Below are 15,084 nucleotides of genomic sequence, written 5' to 3' on the forward strand. Positions count from 1 at the left end.
GAGGTTATATTTGGGAATTTCAAAAGAACCTACTAATGAATAGAATTTTACAAAAAAAAGGCTTCAGCAAAATAATCCGGCAAGTGCATAACATACCAATAACAAGTAGCTTTTAAAAAATCAGCAAACAAATTAGGAAGTTCGATTGGAAAAAGTCCTGTTCTTGATTGATTGCCTTAGAAGAAATGTTTCCAAAAGCATAAGACATGGGTAGAGAAGGAGAAAAAAAAACAACAACAATATAACCTCACTGAAGGGCAAGAAATAACTTATGAAATATTAATAAGATGTCAAAAATGGTTTCCATGAAGAATTTATAACAGAGAGAAATGCCTAGGCAATGTTTACTGAAAGGAGAGAAGACAGAAAAAGAGATGCATGGGAGAGAAGCACAGTCACAGGAGGCAGACAAAGCCACCCGCAGTGCTGAGGCAGAGCGGCGCCCACCCTGAGCTGGCCCGGGAGCTCTCTGAGGTGGGGGTGAGTGCGTTTCCCAGCACTCAGCTTTTTTTTTTTTTAACATGCAGACAGATTTTCACACGTTTTTTTTTTTTAATATGACATTTTGTAAAAAGAATATATATATATATATATATATATATATATATATATATATATATAAACACATCACACTTACCGTTGACCTCAGTGTGTTCGAAGGCTCCGTCAAGGGCGGGCAAGTTCAGATGGAACGTGCTCCGCCCCAGGTAGCTGTGCTTTACCATCTGGCTCAGGTGTTCATAGAAACGGCAGTGATGGAGCAGGGCCTGGAGGGCGGGCTTCCCTACAAGAGACAGGCCCGAGTCCTCATCGTGGACGCAGGGGCCCTGCAGAAGAAAAGGGCAAGAGGAAGAGAGAAGGGAAGGTGGGGGGGAGGGGAGGGGAGAGAGGGAAAGGTAGAGGGGACACAGAGAAAGATGCTGCTTTCATTTTTTCAAAAAGGAGAACTAGCTCCCCTCACCCTTGCTCTAGACAAATGGAAACCGGGCCCCTGGGCTCCCTGCTCCTGCCTCTCAGTCATGAAGCCTCTGTCGCCTACACTCCCCCACAGACAGAAGCCAGAGCTATTCTTTCCTGAGCCCGGCTCCCAGGGAGCTGTGGTCTCTCACTATCTCATTATCTCTCTCTGTCTCACTACATCTCTGTTTTTGTCTAAATACACACACACACACACACACACACACACACACACACACACATACACACACACACCAAAAAAAAAATTAAACCAATTTGAATCCCAGAGCATAAAGACTAAGAAACAGACCGGAAGGAAGAGAAATCACCTAAGGAGTCTTAATATGTGACTCACATGATTCATGGGGAAGAGAAAAGTGTTTTTCTTAGAGACACCGCAGCTTCACCAAGGCATCTCAACTTCCCCCAGTACAATAGTCCTGCAGTGTGTCAAGGGCTGACACCTCAGTCAACCATATAGCAATGCAGCCAGCCCAGAAGATTCATCTTTTTAAAAATATCTTATTTATTTACTCATTTATTAGACAGAAACAGAGAGAAATTGGGAGTAGAGGGGGAGACAGAGAAGGGAGGAGACAGAGAGACACCTGCAGCCCTGCTTCATCACTCATGAAATTTTCCCCCTGTAGGTGCTTGAACCTGGGTCCTAGCACTGTAATGTGTGCACTTAACCAGGTCTGCCAACACCTGGCCCCTAAGAATCACTTTGTAAAACAATAAAAGAGGGGGCTGGGTGGTGGCGCACCCGGTTGAGTGCACATATTACAGTGTGCAAGGACCCAGGTTTGAGCCTCCAGTCTACACCTACAGGGGGAAAGCTTTTTGAGTGGTGAAGCAGGATTCCAGGTGTCTCTCTGCCTCTGCCCCTTTCTATCTTCCCCTTCCATCTCGACTTCTGGCTCTCTATCCAATAAATAAATTAATATAATAATAATTTTTTAAAAAAATAAATAAAATAAAACAATGAAAGGGGAGGGGAAAGCATCAGATCCAAAAGACCTAGGACATGGGCATCTTCAAATTAAAGCGCTAACTCGGTATCAGGCAAGTGAATTGAAAAGAAAGGAACATGATCAGTAAAGCTCTAGAATACCAAAGAGAGAGAAAAGATAGTAAAAGAACAAGCCAGACATTAAAAAAAAAAAAAAAAGTAAAAAGGGCTTTGCCAGGTACACAGCCCAAGCCTGAGTCCCAGCAATATGTGGGAGGTGTTATGGCAAAGACGGCATATTCAGTGTCCTGCTGACTCTCCCTCAAGCTGTCTCTCCACCTGAACAAAGGGGCCCAGAGCTGTGAAATCATGCATGCACGGACACCCCCCATCCTAGAAGGCTGAGGGGAAGAGCTCCTGAGAAATGCTGCCAACCCAAATGATCAATATGATGTCATTCCAGTACACCTTCAAACATAGAGGACTTCACAGTACTTGCCACTAGTACACCTGGTATTATGTACAAGTCTAATCACACTGAGAATAATTTCTAGGGCAGAGAATTCTAAGTGAAGAGAAAAGAGATCAAGAGCTTAGAGAAACTGGAGCTATGATATAACTGGTAATGCAAGAAAAAAAAAAGAAGGGGGGCGAGTTTCAAAGGGAAGAAGTCACCGCGTCTTTTTAATGATTCCCTCTCTCTCTCACATATAAACACCAAGAAGTACTGCTCAGAATGGCTGAGGGTTACGTTCCTCGTAGCGGAGAGGATGTGTAAGCACAGCCCACTATGTGGCTCTGCACTGAACGACTGGTTTTCAGTTTTTAGTCGATTTACAGATAAGCTGAGAATTCAGAAGACAATATAAACTTTCAGAAGGCAAAAGTGAAGGGAAGCAGACCCTGACAACAGCTAGCAGTCCAAGGAGGGGAGGAGCCAGTAAAAGCACAGGAACCCTTTAATGGGGTCTTAGCTCTAAATGAGAATCATGTCCCCAGTACAAAAGGACAGGGAAGCTGGCTCACCTGGCCGGCCATGGAGGAGCTGAGAAGGGTAGCCCGACTCCACCTGCTGAAGGGACTTAGCCAAACCCTCTGTACTAATACAGCAAAGGCACAAGCATACTGCAGACAGAGTATCTGGATCTCGGAAGGTAACTATCTGCAGAATTAGAGCCAGTAGGAGGTAGGGCTGTCTCTGAAAGGAGAACTGTGAATTGTGTTAGGAGCTCTATTAGCTGTCCTAATCCTAGTGTCTACTACCGCAAAAAACAATTTCTTCTAAAACTCCAAACATCACATTAAAAAAAAAGTGTGGGGTTCCATTACTTCATTGACTTTTTTCAAAGTGAGAGAGAGAGAGAGGAAGAGAAAGAAAGACATAAAGCACTGAAGCTTCCCCCAGCAGAGTGGAGGCCAGGCTCGAATGTGCTCACACACACTACAAAGCAGATACCTCCCCAGGGGGGTTGTCTCTGCCCATCTTGAATTTGAAATATGTTTGGTTTCTCCATGGAAACCAAATGATCTGGGCTATCTACACACTGCACAATCATTTACTTGTGTTTGATTTTTGTGGTGAGGTTTGGGCCCTGTACATGAGCTATACCACAATCCCCCTGCCAACTCTTTCATTAGTTTTCTTTTTCAATGAGAGAGAGAGAGAGAGAAGAGAGATGGCACAGCTCCCTCTGGTTCTTCCATGCATTATGGGAGCCCTCCCTGCTGAGCGAGCTCATGGCCCTGTGTGCTTTGTTTTAACAGACCAGTGCAACCAGAGGGCAAGTGGAGTGGGAGTTACAGTAATCAGTCAAGCTAACTGGCCTGGTCACTTGGTGCAGTGAACTTATCTGGGCCTCGACTGCTGGGACTTCTGTTGCAGGCAGCTGACTGTCCACAGAGCCACTATCTTCAGTGCCAACAGATTATCTTTCCTGAGAATATGTTCAAAGAAGGACTTAACAAGAGGCCTGAGACTAGGCTAGATCCTGAGGAATGGGATATAACAGTGTGACAAACACACCGTGTAAGATAAAAATAGACAGAGACAGAGTACCTGGCATCCTCAAAGTCATCTCTGATGTAACTATTTATCCAACTGACATTTAGGACATGAAACCAGCATTTAATGCAGCAGAAATGCAAAGAGACATTATGACTGTAACTGTATACTCACCCAACAAAGAAAAAAAAAGGTTGTTTCCAACAATGCACATTAAACTATAAAGAAAATTATTTATTATTAAGTCAGAGAGGCAACATAAAGTGGGTGAGAACAACTGCCTGGCTCCAGGGAAAAGTGAGTGACTTAGAGTGAACTACCTTATCTTTCCCAACTCATCTGTTGTTGAAATAACAGTTTACAGGACAATCGCTGACACTTGGGCTACAATTTCTTATCTCCCTGAGATAGGAGTCTGCACACCAGTCCTGCCACTGGACTGAAGTCCCTTTGCTCAGGGTGAATCACTGAAATTCTCTGTTCTCAAGTTTCTTAATCTACAAAATGAGGATAATAAAGGATCATAACTCAAACCATTACACAATTTAATTCTTATTACGCTCAGAGAAGACTACCCAGTATATAGTAAGCACCACGTTAGTGACAACTACGCATGTTCAATACATTCTCAACGTAACTGAGGAGTGTGTCAGTCTGACCAAGCGTAACTATTTTCATACAAATTCTCATAAGAGATTCTGTTTCTTTGTACAAAGTTGCATCATACTGAAATACATATAGAGACTGAAACTTTATCATAATCAACTGCAACTGTCTACTAAGCTTATAATTATCTGGAGTCACCCACCTGCCAAGTATATTCCTTAGTAGTTTCTGACGGCATTGGAATTACAAGAAGATTTTGAAGGATAAATGCAGCCTGAAATTTAAAAAAATAAAATATCAACACTGCCATCTTGTTGTCATCTCTGAAATAACCAATACATCTTCTTAACAAATAGCACGTCTCTGGTAAGACATCATTAGTGAACTGCCACACAGCTCTTCTTGGTAGGAGATGGTCTAATGGTAGGTAAAATTACTTCACCAGGAAATAAACTGTTCTTATACGAGAACTTTGGTTTTTATTCTAAAAAAAATTGATATGTAAAATAAAAAATAAACCGTATGGCATTTAAGAATAATACTTTGGTGTTTCTATTTTCCATTTACAGATCATCCACACACATATATGTGTGTATACACACACACACACACACACACACACACACACACACACCACTGTTCCATGCAAACTCCTCTAAAAGAATCACTAACAAAAAATTAAAAGCCACAAATTATTAGCCTCCTAGATTCTAAAAATGGTCAACTTAATTAAATTTAGATGACCAAGTTAACATTAAGTAGCTATTTAATTAAAAATTAAGATGTAATAGAGACTAATAGAGGGAATCTAAAGATTGAAATTTATAATGATTTTTTACTGATTTGACTGACTGATTCATTCATTGACTCAGGAATCATCCAGATATATATATTCACAAGTATTTAGAAGTAATCACTACATTTTTTGACTTGTTTTCCTTTTCTTCTTCTTCCTAACAAAATGCACTGAAAATGAATACAGTCTAAGCTGTTAAATCAAAAAATTTTTAAGCTGCACATTTAAGTACTATTATTGAAAAACAAAAGAAAGCAAATTACAGTTTTGGGGACTGAGCACTGGAAACAGATTGGTGGTAAGCTCAGGGGCTACCATTTGCTTTAGAAACTTCTCAGCACCATCAGATTACTGTTTTTGAAAACAATTTGCACCAATCACCACTTTGGAAAAAGAGCAAATTCAGGAATACAGACGTCATATAGGCTGAATATGGGCCCCAGATCACATCAAATAGATGGGGTTTACAGTCAACAATATTTATACCCCTTTCCCATATTTGGGTGCTACTCTCTTCCCTGATCCAGCTTTCTGGTCCTTTTTCCAGCCATGACATCATCTCCCCAGACAATAACTTGGATCCACCTACATATCAGATCAGATTTCAGGCTGGGGGAGGGGGGGACTAGTATAGCGACAGACCCTTTGGAATATAACTAAAATATGCCTATTAGCTATCTACAAAATGGAGTACCCCCGACCCCCAACTCTTCATCTGCACTATTCCAGCCTTTAGGTCCATGATTGGCCAACAGTTTGTTTGGCTTTATATGTTAACTTTCTTTTCAGCCACAAGGTTCCATGATGCCAACCAAACTTCCCTGGACAGTCAACCCCACCAATGTGTCCTGGAGCTCCGATTCCCTAGAACCCCGCCCCACTAGGTAAAGAGAGAGGCAGGCTGGGAGTATGGATTGACCTGCCAAGCCCATGTTCAGCAGGGAAGCAATTACAGAAGCCAGACCTTCCACCTTCTGCACCTCATAATGACCCTGGGTCCATAATCCCAGAGGGCTAAAGAACAGGAAAGTTATCAAGGGAGGGGATGGGATACAGAGATATGGTGGTGGGAATTGTACCCCTCCTATCCTATGGTTTTGTCAATGTTTCCTTTTTATAAATAAAATAAAATAAAAAAGAAAAGAAAAAAGAGCAAATTGTACAGAAAAAATTAAAATAGGGTTTTCTTTTCCTATTATACATGTTATAAGTACCGCTGAGTTATTTTGACAACCCTGTATCTTAACAAAAGCTTTATGAACATTAGGGATCCATAAATGCTAACTTAAATAACTTGAAAGTGATTCTTTTTTATGAACTACTTTTCAACATGTAATTAAGCAGAAAGCCATATTTAAAAACATACCAAAATTTGATTTTATAAAAATAGAGAATTCCAGCTTTTACTATGAATTTTTTTTTTCTTTTCTTTTTTTTTTTTTTTGTCCACTGTAAGGCTTAATTTAGAGTTTTTGCAGGCAGAAGAGATGGCAGGTAGTGGCTCACCTATGTTATTGAATGAGAAATCAAATATAGTTTCAAAAAAACTATCAAATAAGAGTGGAGGGAGAGAGCTCAGAAGGCTAGAACACACCCCTTGAATGCCAGAGCTTCCAGGTTCCATCGAGAGCAGTGCACTGAGTGCTCTGACTGTTCTTGCCTTCTCTCCTATGAAATAAACAGCAAAGAAAGAGAGAGGGGGGCCAGCCTGTGGTGCACCTGGTTAAGTGCACACATTACAGAGCACAAGGACCTGGGTTCAAGCCCCTGGTCCCCACCTTCAGGAGTGTTCGTGAAGCAGGGTTTCAGGTGTCTCTGTCCTCTCCCTTTCTATCTCCCCTCACCTCTCAATCTCTCTCTGTCTCTATCCAATAATCAATTAAAAATATTTTAAGGGAGTCGGGTGGTAGCACAGTGGGTTAAGCGCACGTGGCGCAAAGCGCAAGGACCGGCGAAAGGATCCTGGTTCCAGCCCCTGGCTCCCCACCTGCAAGGGAGTCTCTTCACAGGCAGTGAAGCAGGTCTGCAGGTGTCTGTCTTTCTCTCTCCCTCTCTGTCTTCCCCTCCTCTCTCCATTTCTCTCTGTCCTATCCAACAACAACAACATCAATAACAACAACTACAACAACAATGAAAAACAACAAGGGCAACAAAAGGGAAAAATAAAAAAAATATAAACAAAAAAGAAAAAAAAGGAAATCTAAAAACATATATTTTAAAAAGAGAAAAACAGGCACTTGGAAGGAAGGAAGGAAGGAAGGAAGGAAGGAAGGAAGGAAAGAAAGAAAGAAAGAAAGAAAGAAAGAAAGAAAGAAAGAAAGAAAGAAAGAAAGGAAGGAAGGAAGAAAGAGAAGGAAGGAAGGAAGGAAGGAAGGAAGGAAGGAAGGAAGGAAGGAAGGAAGGAAGGAAGGAAGGGGGTGAAAGGAAGGGGGGAAAAGAACTATCACAATGCATTTCTATGGAAATTTTTTTCTAAGAAGAAAAAAGTCCAGCAGACATACCTCCCGACGCACCATACTGCATTCCGACTGGTCCAGAAGAATGTTCACTACCGTCCCCCAGAGCCCCCCAGAGATGTTCTGACAACTGCTGGCCAAAGCCACACAACCAGTCTCCAGGGTGGTCAGTGCCGACCCCAAGCCCAGCGCAGTGAACCTCACCTGCTCAAAGAAAAGAAAAAGTTGTGATATGAAAGAAGCAGATTTCCTGACTTGAAGACTTTGTTTTTCTGTTACAGAAAATAGCATATTTTTATGTTATTGTCTTTATGATGGTAAATTACCAGGAAATTGTAGAAAATAGTGTCCTACAGACTCATGTAGGTCAAAGAGCATGTTTAATGACTTCAGAAAGCAATTATCTAGACAGCTTAAAAGCAAATGTCACAAAATTTTTAAAAATCAAGTATCAGGATAAAAATGATAATTTAGGCTTCTTCTTGGGAAAGCATAGAACATTTATATATTGGTTAACCACACAAGTCATATTTATTCCTCATTTTAAAAGGTTATTTCTTAATCAAGGCAAGGTCAAGATGCCCAAATTGAGAGGATTTTGGTTTCCTTCCACTTAACAACAAAAGCAAAACCACAACAATACATAGAAAATCTGCACAGAAATGGACTGGAATCTCAACCAAACTCCATGAGGCATAGAAGTCTTCTCTGAAGAGCAGAGGACAGAATGAAGCAAAATTCCAGCATCTCAACAACCTTTCGCTATTTGGTGTCTACAACTTTAGCAACAAGACATTAAATGCTATAAGTGACTTGCTTGCTAGTGATTTCACATTCTTTTTCTTTCTTTCTTTTTTAATGTTTTTATTATCTTTATATTCATTGGATAGAGACAGCCAGAAATTGAGAGGAAGGGGAAAGAGGGAGGGAGGGAGGGAGAGGGGGAGGGAGAGGGAGAGGGAGAAGGGGAAAGAGGGAGGGAGGGAGAGGGGGAGGAAGAGGGAGAGGGAAAGGGAGAGGGAGAAGCGGACAGAGGGAGGGAGGGAGAGGGAGAAGGGGACAGAGGAAGGAAGGGAGGGAGAGGGAGAGGGAGAGGGAGAGGGAGAGGGAGAGGGGAAGAGAGACTGACCTATAGCCCTGCTTCACCACTAGTAAAGCTTTCCCCTTGCAGGTGGGGACCGGGGGCTTGAAACCTGGTCCTTGTGCATTGTAACCTGTGTGCTCAGCAAGGTATGCCACCACCCAGCCCCATGATTTCACTTTCAAAAAGGAATATAGTCATACAGTATCTGTTTTGTTTCTTTTGAATTTTAACCTATGCAAGATAAACTCTGTTTCCCTTCGCACTGACCTCTGGGTCTCGATCAACCCATAAGGGGATCAGCCAAGTGAGTCCTTGCTGAGGAAGAGCCCGGTCTTCACTCTGACTGCCCAAAGGCAAGAACCACAGTGACATCCAGTCCTAGAATGAGAAAAAAGAGGGCTTAAAACACATTAGTACGGTTCTAAGAATAAAACAGAGGGATTTTCAAAGTCATTCTGAATTTTTAAAATTCCAAAGTAAAAATGTATGTAAAAGTTGCTTTATTTATATACTTATGCCGTTGTTTATTTATTCACTCACTGCTCTCTGCCAACTTTTAAAGAGAGAGATGGGAAAAGCGCAACATCACAGCACCAAAACGTCTTTCAAAATGATGGAAGCTCAGCTCAATCCTGACTGCCACACTTGGCAAAGCACATGCACTAACCAGGTGAACTATACTGCATGCCCTTAGTTTTAATTCATTATTTAGCCAAAAGATGGCAAGTAAAAATCTTAGATGTTCTTTTAAACACATACACACATACACAAACAAGTTCAATAAAATGTATTTCTCCACTGCAGGAAGATTTCATCAAAGTGAATTTCCAAGCACAGTGAAGCCTGTGCAATACACAACCCTCCAGAAACACTGTTAAAAAATTACTTTTGGGAGTCAGGCGGTAGTGTAGCGGGTTAAGCACATGTGGCGCAAAGCACAAGGACCGGCATAAGGATCCCGGTTCGAGCCCCCGGCTCCCTACCTGCAGGGGAGTTGCTTCACAAGCTGTGAAGCAGGTCTGCAGGTGTCTATCTTTCTCTCCCCCTCTCTATCTTCCCTTCCTCTCTCACATTTCTCGTTGTCCTATACAACAGCGATGACATCAATAACTACAACAATAAAACAACAAGGGCAACAAAAGGGAATAAATAAATTTTTTTTTTTAATTTACTTTGGCCTCCTAAGAAGAAAATTCAAAAACAGAAACCTTCAAAGAGCAGACTGTGAAATGGGCTAAACATAACACATTCCTGGCTCCAGCGACCGACCGCTCAGAAGTCAGGCGGCTTTGAATGTTCTCACCGAGTTCTCGGTCTGCTCCATCATCTCGTGGCACAAGTGCAGCAAACAAAGGATCGTGCTCTTTGTGACGCCTTTTCCCATGAAGGACATGGCATTCCCTCCACGCTCCACGTAGAAAGAAGTGATGACCTGAAAGGCAGCACACACAACTTCATGGTGGCTTCCCTCTGAGTGGCACACAGGCACGACACGTAACTCTTGAGTTGAGGCCCAGGCACGTGAGGCATGTGTGTCTAGCGTAGACATTTAACTATAGCTCAGGCGGCAGGTGTTATGTATGGCTATCACAATTTAAACAAATATTCTTAGTCTGAATTTTTCCCCTTTCTACAAAGGGCGTGCAACATTTATGGAAGAAATAACACCAATTCAAACAAGCTATTCCCATAAGCAAAAAAGAGAAAATTATGTAAAGGAAATTGTGTAAAATTATGTAAAGAAAAAGATAAAAGGATAGTAACAACAGCAAAAAATGTTGGAGAGGATGTGCGGAAAGGGGGACACTTCTGCACTGCTTGTGGGAGTAAACATTAGTCCAACCCGAGTGGAAAACAGTCTGGAGACTTCTCAGCACACTAGATAGAAATGGACCTACCCTGTGATCCAGCAATTTATCTCTGGGATTTACCTTTGTTATCTTTGGGATTTACACAAAGGAAACAAAAGCACCAGCTATCAGAAGATTATATATATATATATATATATCTGTCATAGTTAAAACCTGGAAGCAACCCAGATGTCCAAGGACAGATGAGTTACTTAAAATAAATAAATAACTGTGGTGTGTTTATATACAGTGGAATACTACTCAGCTGACAAAAATGAAGTCATCTTGTTTGCATCATCCTGGATGAAACTAGAAGACATGATGTTAAGTGTAATAAGCCAAAGAGAAAAGAACAAATATCGAATGATCTCACTTATAAGCAGGGCATACTATACAGGGACTGGGAGGGAAAAAAACAAAGCCAACATGGCCTGGACATGGTGCATGGCATCAAAGCAAAGGACTCTGGGGAAGGAGAGGGAGGAGGGGGGTGGAAGAGAATGGTGGAGTCCTGGTGCATAATGACACTGTACTCCTATATCAATGACTGCACTAGAAAGGTCCGTCCCCCCCCCCCCCCCAATAAAGAGAAGGAAAGGGTGAGTTCTCTCCCTACATGGATGAATAGATTTTAGCCCTCAGTGTACTACAGTCCATTGCAGCAGCCTTGGGGGGAGAGGGGGAGGCAGAGAGGGTAAGCACCGCAGGGACCTGGACCCCAACGCAGCACAAGCTAACGGTTTGGCTGAAGGTGAAAAGCACTGGCACCCACCTTGGAGGAAATGCAGAAATGACCCCTGTGACAGCAATTCTATGAATCAACATTTCCTCAAGATAGTGATATTGGAAGTTGGGGGGGGGCACTATTAAGACCTGGCAAAAGTTTTATAAGGATGGATATGCAGTCATTCTACAAACAGGTTATTTTTCCCAAGAAAATAGAATTGAAAAAAAAAAAAAAGATGAATCATATAAAAAGAGCAATGACTCATTACCTAGTTAAAAATCTTTCCAGAAATACCAAGTTAACATTTTTAATCAATCAATATATTTAATGAAGATTTAAAAAGAAAATGGCATGGCTATCTTATAAATACAGATAAAGTAACGTACATTTATGACTAAAGATTTAAAAAAGACTCTCATCAAAGCCTAACAGAAAGTTTCTTTGATCTACTTTTTCCTAGTTAGAAAAAAAAGAAAGAAAAAAAAAAAGCAGTATGCAGAAAGACAACCCATTAAATTCCTTTCTGAGTTTAGAAACAAGGATGCCCAAGTTCATGGCTAATGGTCTTTTTTTTTTTCCTGTTATTTATTTATTTATTTATTTAATTTATTTATTATAAAATAAAAAAATAGAAAATATCAACAAAGCCATAGGATAAGAGGGGTAAAATTCCATACATTTCCCACCACCAGAATTCAATATCCCATCCCCTCCACTGGAAGATTTCCTATTCTTTATCTCTCTGTTAGCATGAGCCCAGGAGCATTATGGGGTGCAGAAGGTGGAAGGTCTGGCTTTTGTAACTGCTTCTCCGCTGAACATGGGCATTGGCATTGGGATGCACTGGATCGACCTTCTCGTGGTGCATCCCGTGAGTACCCATTCATTGGGGAAACTGACGATCCTTCCTAGCCAACTGAATCCACATGGATCCCAGTCACTTTCAAAGCCAGCAACAAGCAGCTCCTGCCAGCTTTCAACCTGACCTGTTGACTGGCTATGGAAGAAGGGCAAACGCTAGAAGAAAAAAAGGCAGCTGGATCCATACTCCCAGCCTGTCTCTGTCTTTCCCTAGTAGGGCGGGGCTCCAGAAAGATAGGGCTCCAGGGTACATTGGTGAGGCCGTCTGCCCGAGGCAGTCAGGTTGGTGTCATGGTAGCATATGCAATTTGGTATCAGAGTACTGTATTATTTTTTTTAAGAATCTCTACACTACATTCTATAGTGGCTTCACTAATTTACAGTCTCACCCACAGTGCATGAGAGCTCCTCTGCTCTGCATACTCTCCACACTTTATTTCTTTTTTTTTTTTATTTCCTTATTGGGGAATTAATGTTTTACATTCCACAGTAAATACAATAGTTTGTACATGCATAACATTTCCCAGTTTTCCATATAACAGTACAACCCCCACTAGGCCTCTATCATCCTTTTTGGACCTGTACTCTCCCCCCAGCCCCCAACAGGAGTCTGTCTTATAGATCAAAAGCACTTAGAAAGTGAATTTGTTAAATCTGATTTACTCGTTTTTACATGTTAGAATCTGGCAGCATTAGTCTCCAAAATTAATCTAACATGAAAGGAAAAAAAAAAAGCCCACTATGTATCTATGCTTTGTATCTTTCCTGTTGTATTTTACAAATAAAAAGGTTAAGCAGGGCCTGGGAAATAGCGTACCAGACTTGAGTGCCGGAGGCCCCAGAGACCCCTGTTCAATCTCTAGTACTCCCGCATACCAGAGTCAATCCCATCTCTCTGTCTCGTGAAAACATATATTGTTTAAAGCTGTAAAACAAAAGCGAATACACAAAATGCTCTAATGTGTGGGGTTTGAATGCAAGCCTTACTTTACTCTTCTTATAAATGAGTGTACATGAAAGTGAACTCACATTAAAAGAATTAAAATGGGCTGCCATGAGTCATAAATATTGAAAACAATCTACGAAAATACAGTGATACACAGTACACGTCACCTGCTCCTGGCACCCACTGACTGATCGATAGCAGTGTCTGGCATGCACCAGCGTAGTGGTTACGGCTGTGGCAGACATCGGCCATTTCTGCTTACCTCAAGGAGACCCGCCAAGTACTTGACGCAGATGTCCAGGGGCTTTGTGAGAGGCGAGTGGGCGCTCCATCCGGGGAAGGCGGTGAGGTGCGCCAGGCCTCGCAGGCTCCTCTCCAGGGAAGGAAGTCCGTAGAAATGGGGTGCGTCTGTGACTCGCAGGCACTGCAGCAACTTGAGAGCCAGCTGCGTGTGGAAAACATAAAGGAGTTCCAAGCACTTCCTGTGTGTGGAGAGGAGGGAAAAATCAACCAGAAGACAAGCGGGATGGGCCTGGCGAATGGGCTTTCCTTTTGGGAGCAGAGGGTGACCATCAAATGACTGACTGTCTCAGAAAAGCCTGACCTCAAGAAATGGCAGAAAACATTCCAGCTCCAAGCAAGACTTCTCACAGAGGACACAGTCACAATAGCATCTGGGATGTCTGCTGCAAAATTCCACTGAAAAAAATCTACAGACAGCAGTATTGCCACCTACCCAATAAAAATCTGCAAGGGGGAGTCAGGTGGTAGCGCAGCGGGTAAAGTGCACGTGGTGCAAAGCGCAAGGACCACGTAAGGATCCTGGTTCCAGCCCCTGGCTCCCCACCTGCAGGGGAGTCGCTTCACAGGTGGTGATGCAGGTCTGCAGGTGTCTGTCTTTCACTCCCCCTCTCTGTCTTTCCCTCCTCTCTCCATTTCTCTCTGTTCTATCCAACAATGACAACAATTACAACAACAATAATAACTACAACAATAAAGCAACAAGGGCAAAAAAAAAAAAGGGAAAATAAATAAATAAAAGTTTGCAATGGAAAGTTAAATGCATAGCTTAAATAAGTATAAACTGATACCTGTGAGCCCTATCATTATAATTACTCTGTACCAGGAAAAAGTAAATTTTAGGGGCTTCCAGGGGCATGGCCAAGGAGTGACAATGACTGAATGATTGTGCCTAGGGAAAAAAAAAAAAGATGAAATCATTTTAAAAAGAACACCTAGAACCTCACAACCTATACAATTCGAGGACTCAGTATGTACAGAAGAGCATATAGAAAGTGTGGCAGGGAAGAGCATTGTGGGATAGAGGACGGTGGAATCCCAAGCTGTACCAGCAGCTGGGGAAAAGTGAGTGAGTGAGTGAGTGAGTGAGTGAGTGAGTGAGTGAGTGAGTGAGTGAGTGAGTGAGTGAGTCTTCTATAAATCATGATCTCTAGAGTGCTGTTTGTCACCTAGCTGCTTTTACAGCTTTAAAAGAGGACTACATCACTGCCTCAGAATCATTTGTATATGTTCATTTTCCTCACAGATCAACAACAAAGTGACGTGTAGGACTAATGTCATTAACAATGTTCTTCAGGGGCCAGGTGGTGGTGCACCTGGCTGAGCACATATGTTATAATGTGCAAGGACCTGGGTTCAAGCCTCTAGTCCCGACCTGTAGGGGAAAAGCTTTGTAAGTGGTGAAGCAGTGCTGCAGGTGTCTCTCTGTCTCTCTCCCTCTCTATCATCCCCTTCCCTCTCGATTTCTGGATGTCTCTATCCAAGGAAGGAAGGAAATCAAAGAGAGGAAGGGGAAGAGAAAGGGGAAGGGGGAAGGGGGAGAGGAA

At 42.2% G+C, this 15,084-nt stretch overlaps 1 protein-coding gene across 2 annotated transcripts in view; it reads right to left on the minus strand.

The window, feature by feature from the left end:
- RTTN (rotatin) overlaps positions 1–15,084 on the minus strand; it is a 137,719-nt gene that overhangs the window by 53,956 nt on the left and 68,679 nt on the right. For both annotated transcript variants that reach the window (XM_060174034.1, XM_016188531.2), the window contains exons 28-33: positions 13,500–13,719; positions 10,157–10,285; positions 9,121–9,231; positions 7,815–7,973; positions 4,720–4,791; positions 638–827 (exon numbers count right to left, since the gene is read on the minus strand). In XM_060174034.1, the coding sequence (XP_060030017.1) occupies positions 638–827; positions 4,720–4,791; positions 7,815–7,973; positions 9,121–9,231; positions 10,157–10,285; positions 13,500–13,719 (881 nt within the window). The remainder of the gene's footprint in view (positions 1–637; positions 828–4,719; positions 4,792–7,814; positions 7,974–9,120; positions 9,232–10,156; positions 10,286–13,499; positions 13,720–15,084) is intronic.

This window comes from Erinaceus europaeus, chromosome 15 (assembly GCF_950295315.1).
Source record: "Erinaceus europaeus chromosome 15, mEriEur2.1, whole genome shotgun sequence".
Classification (NCBI taxonomy): Eukaryota; Metazoa; Chordata; class Mammalia; order Eulipotyphla; family Erinaceidae; genus Erinaceus; species Erinaceus europaeus.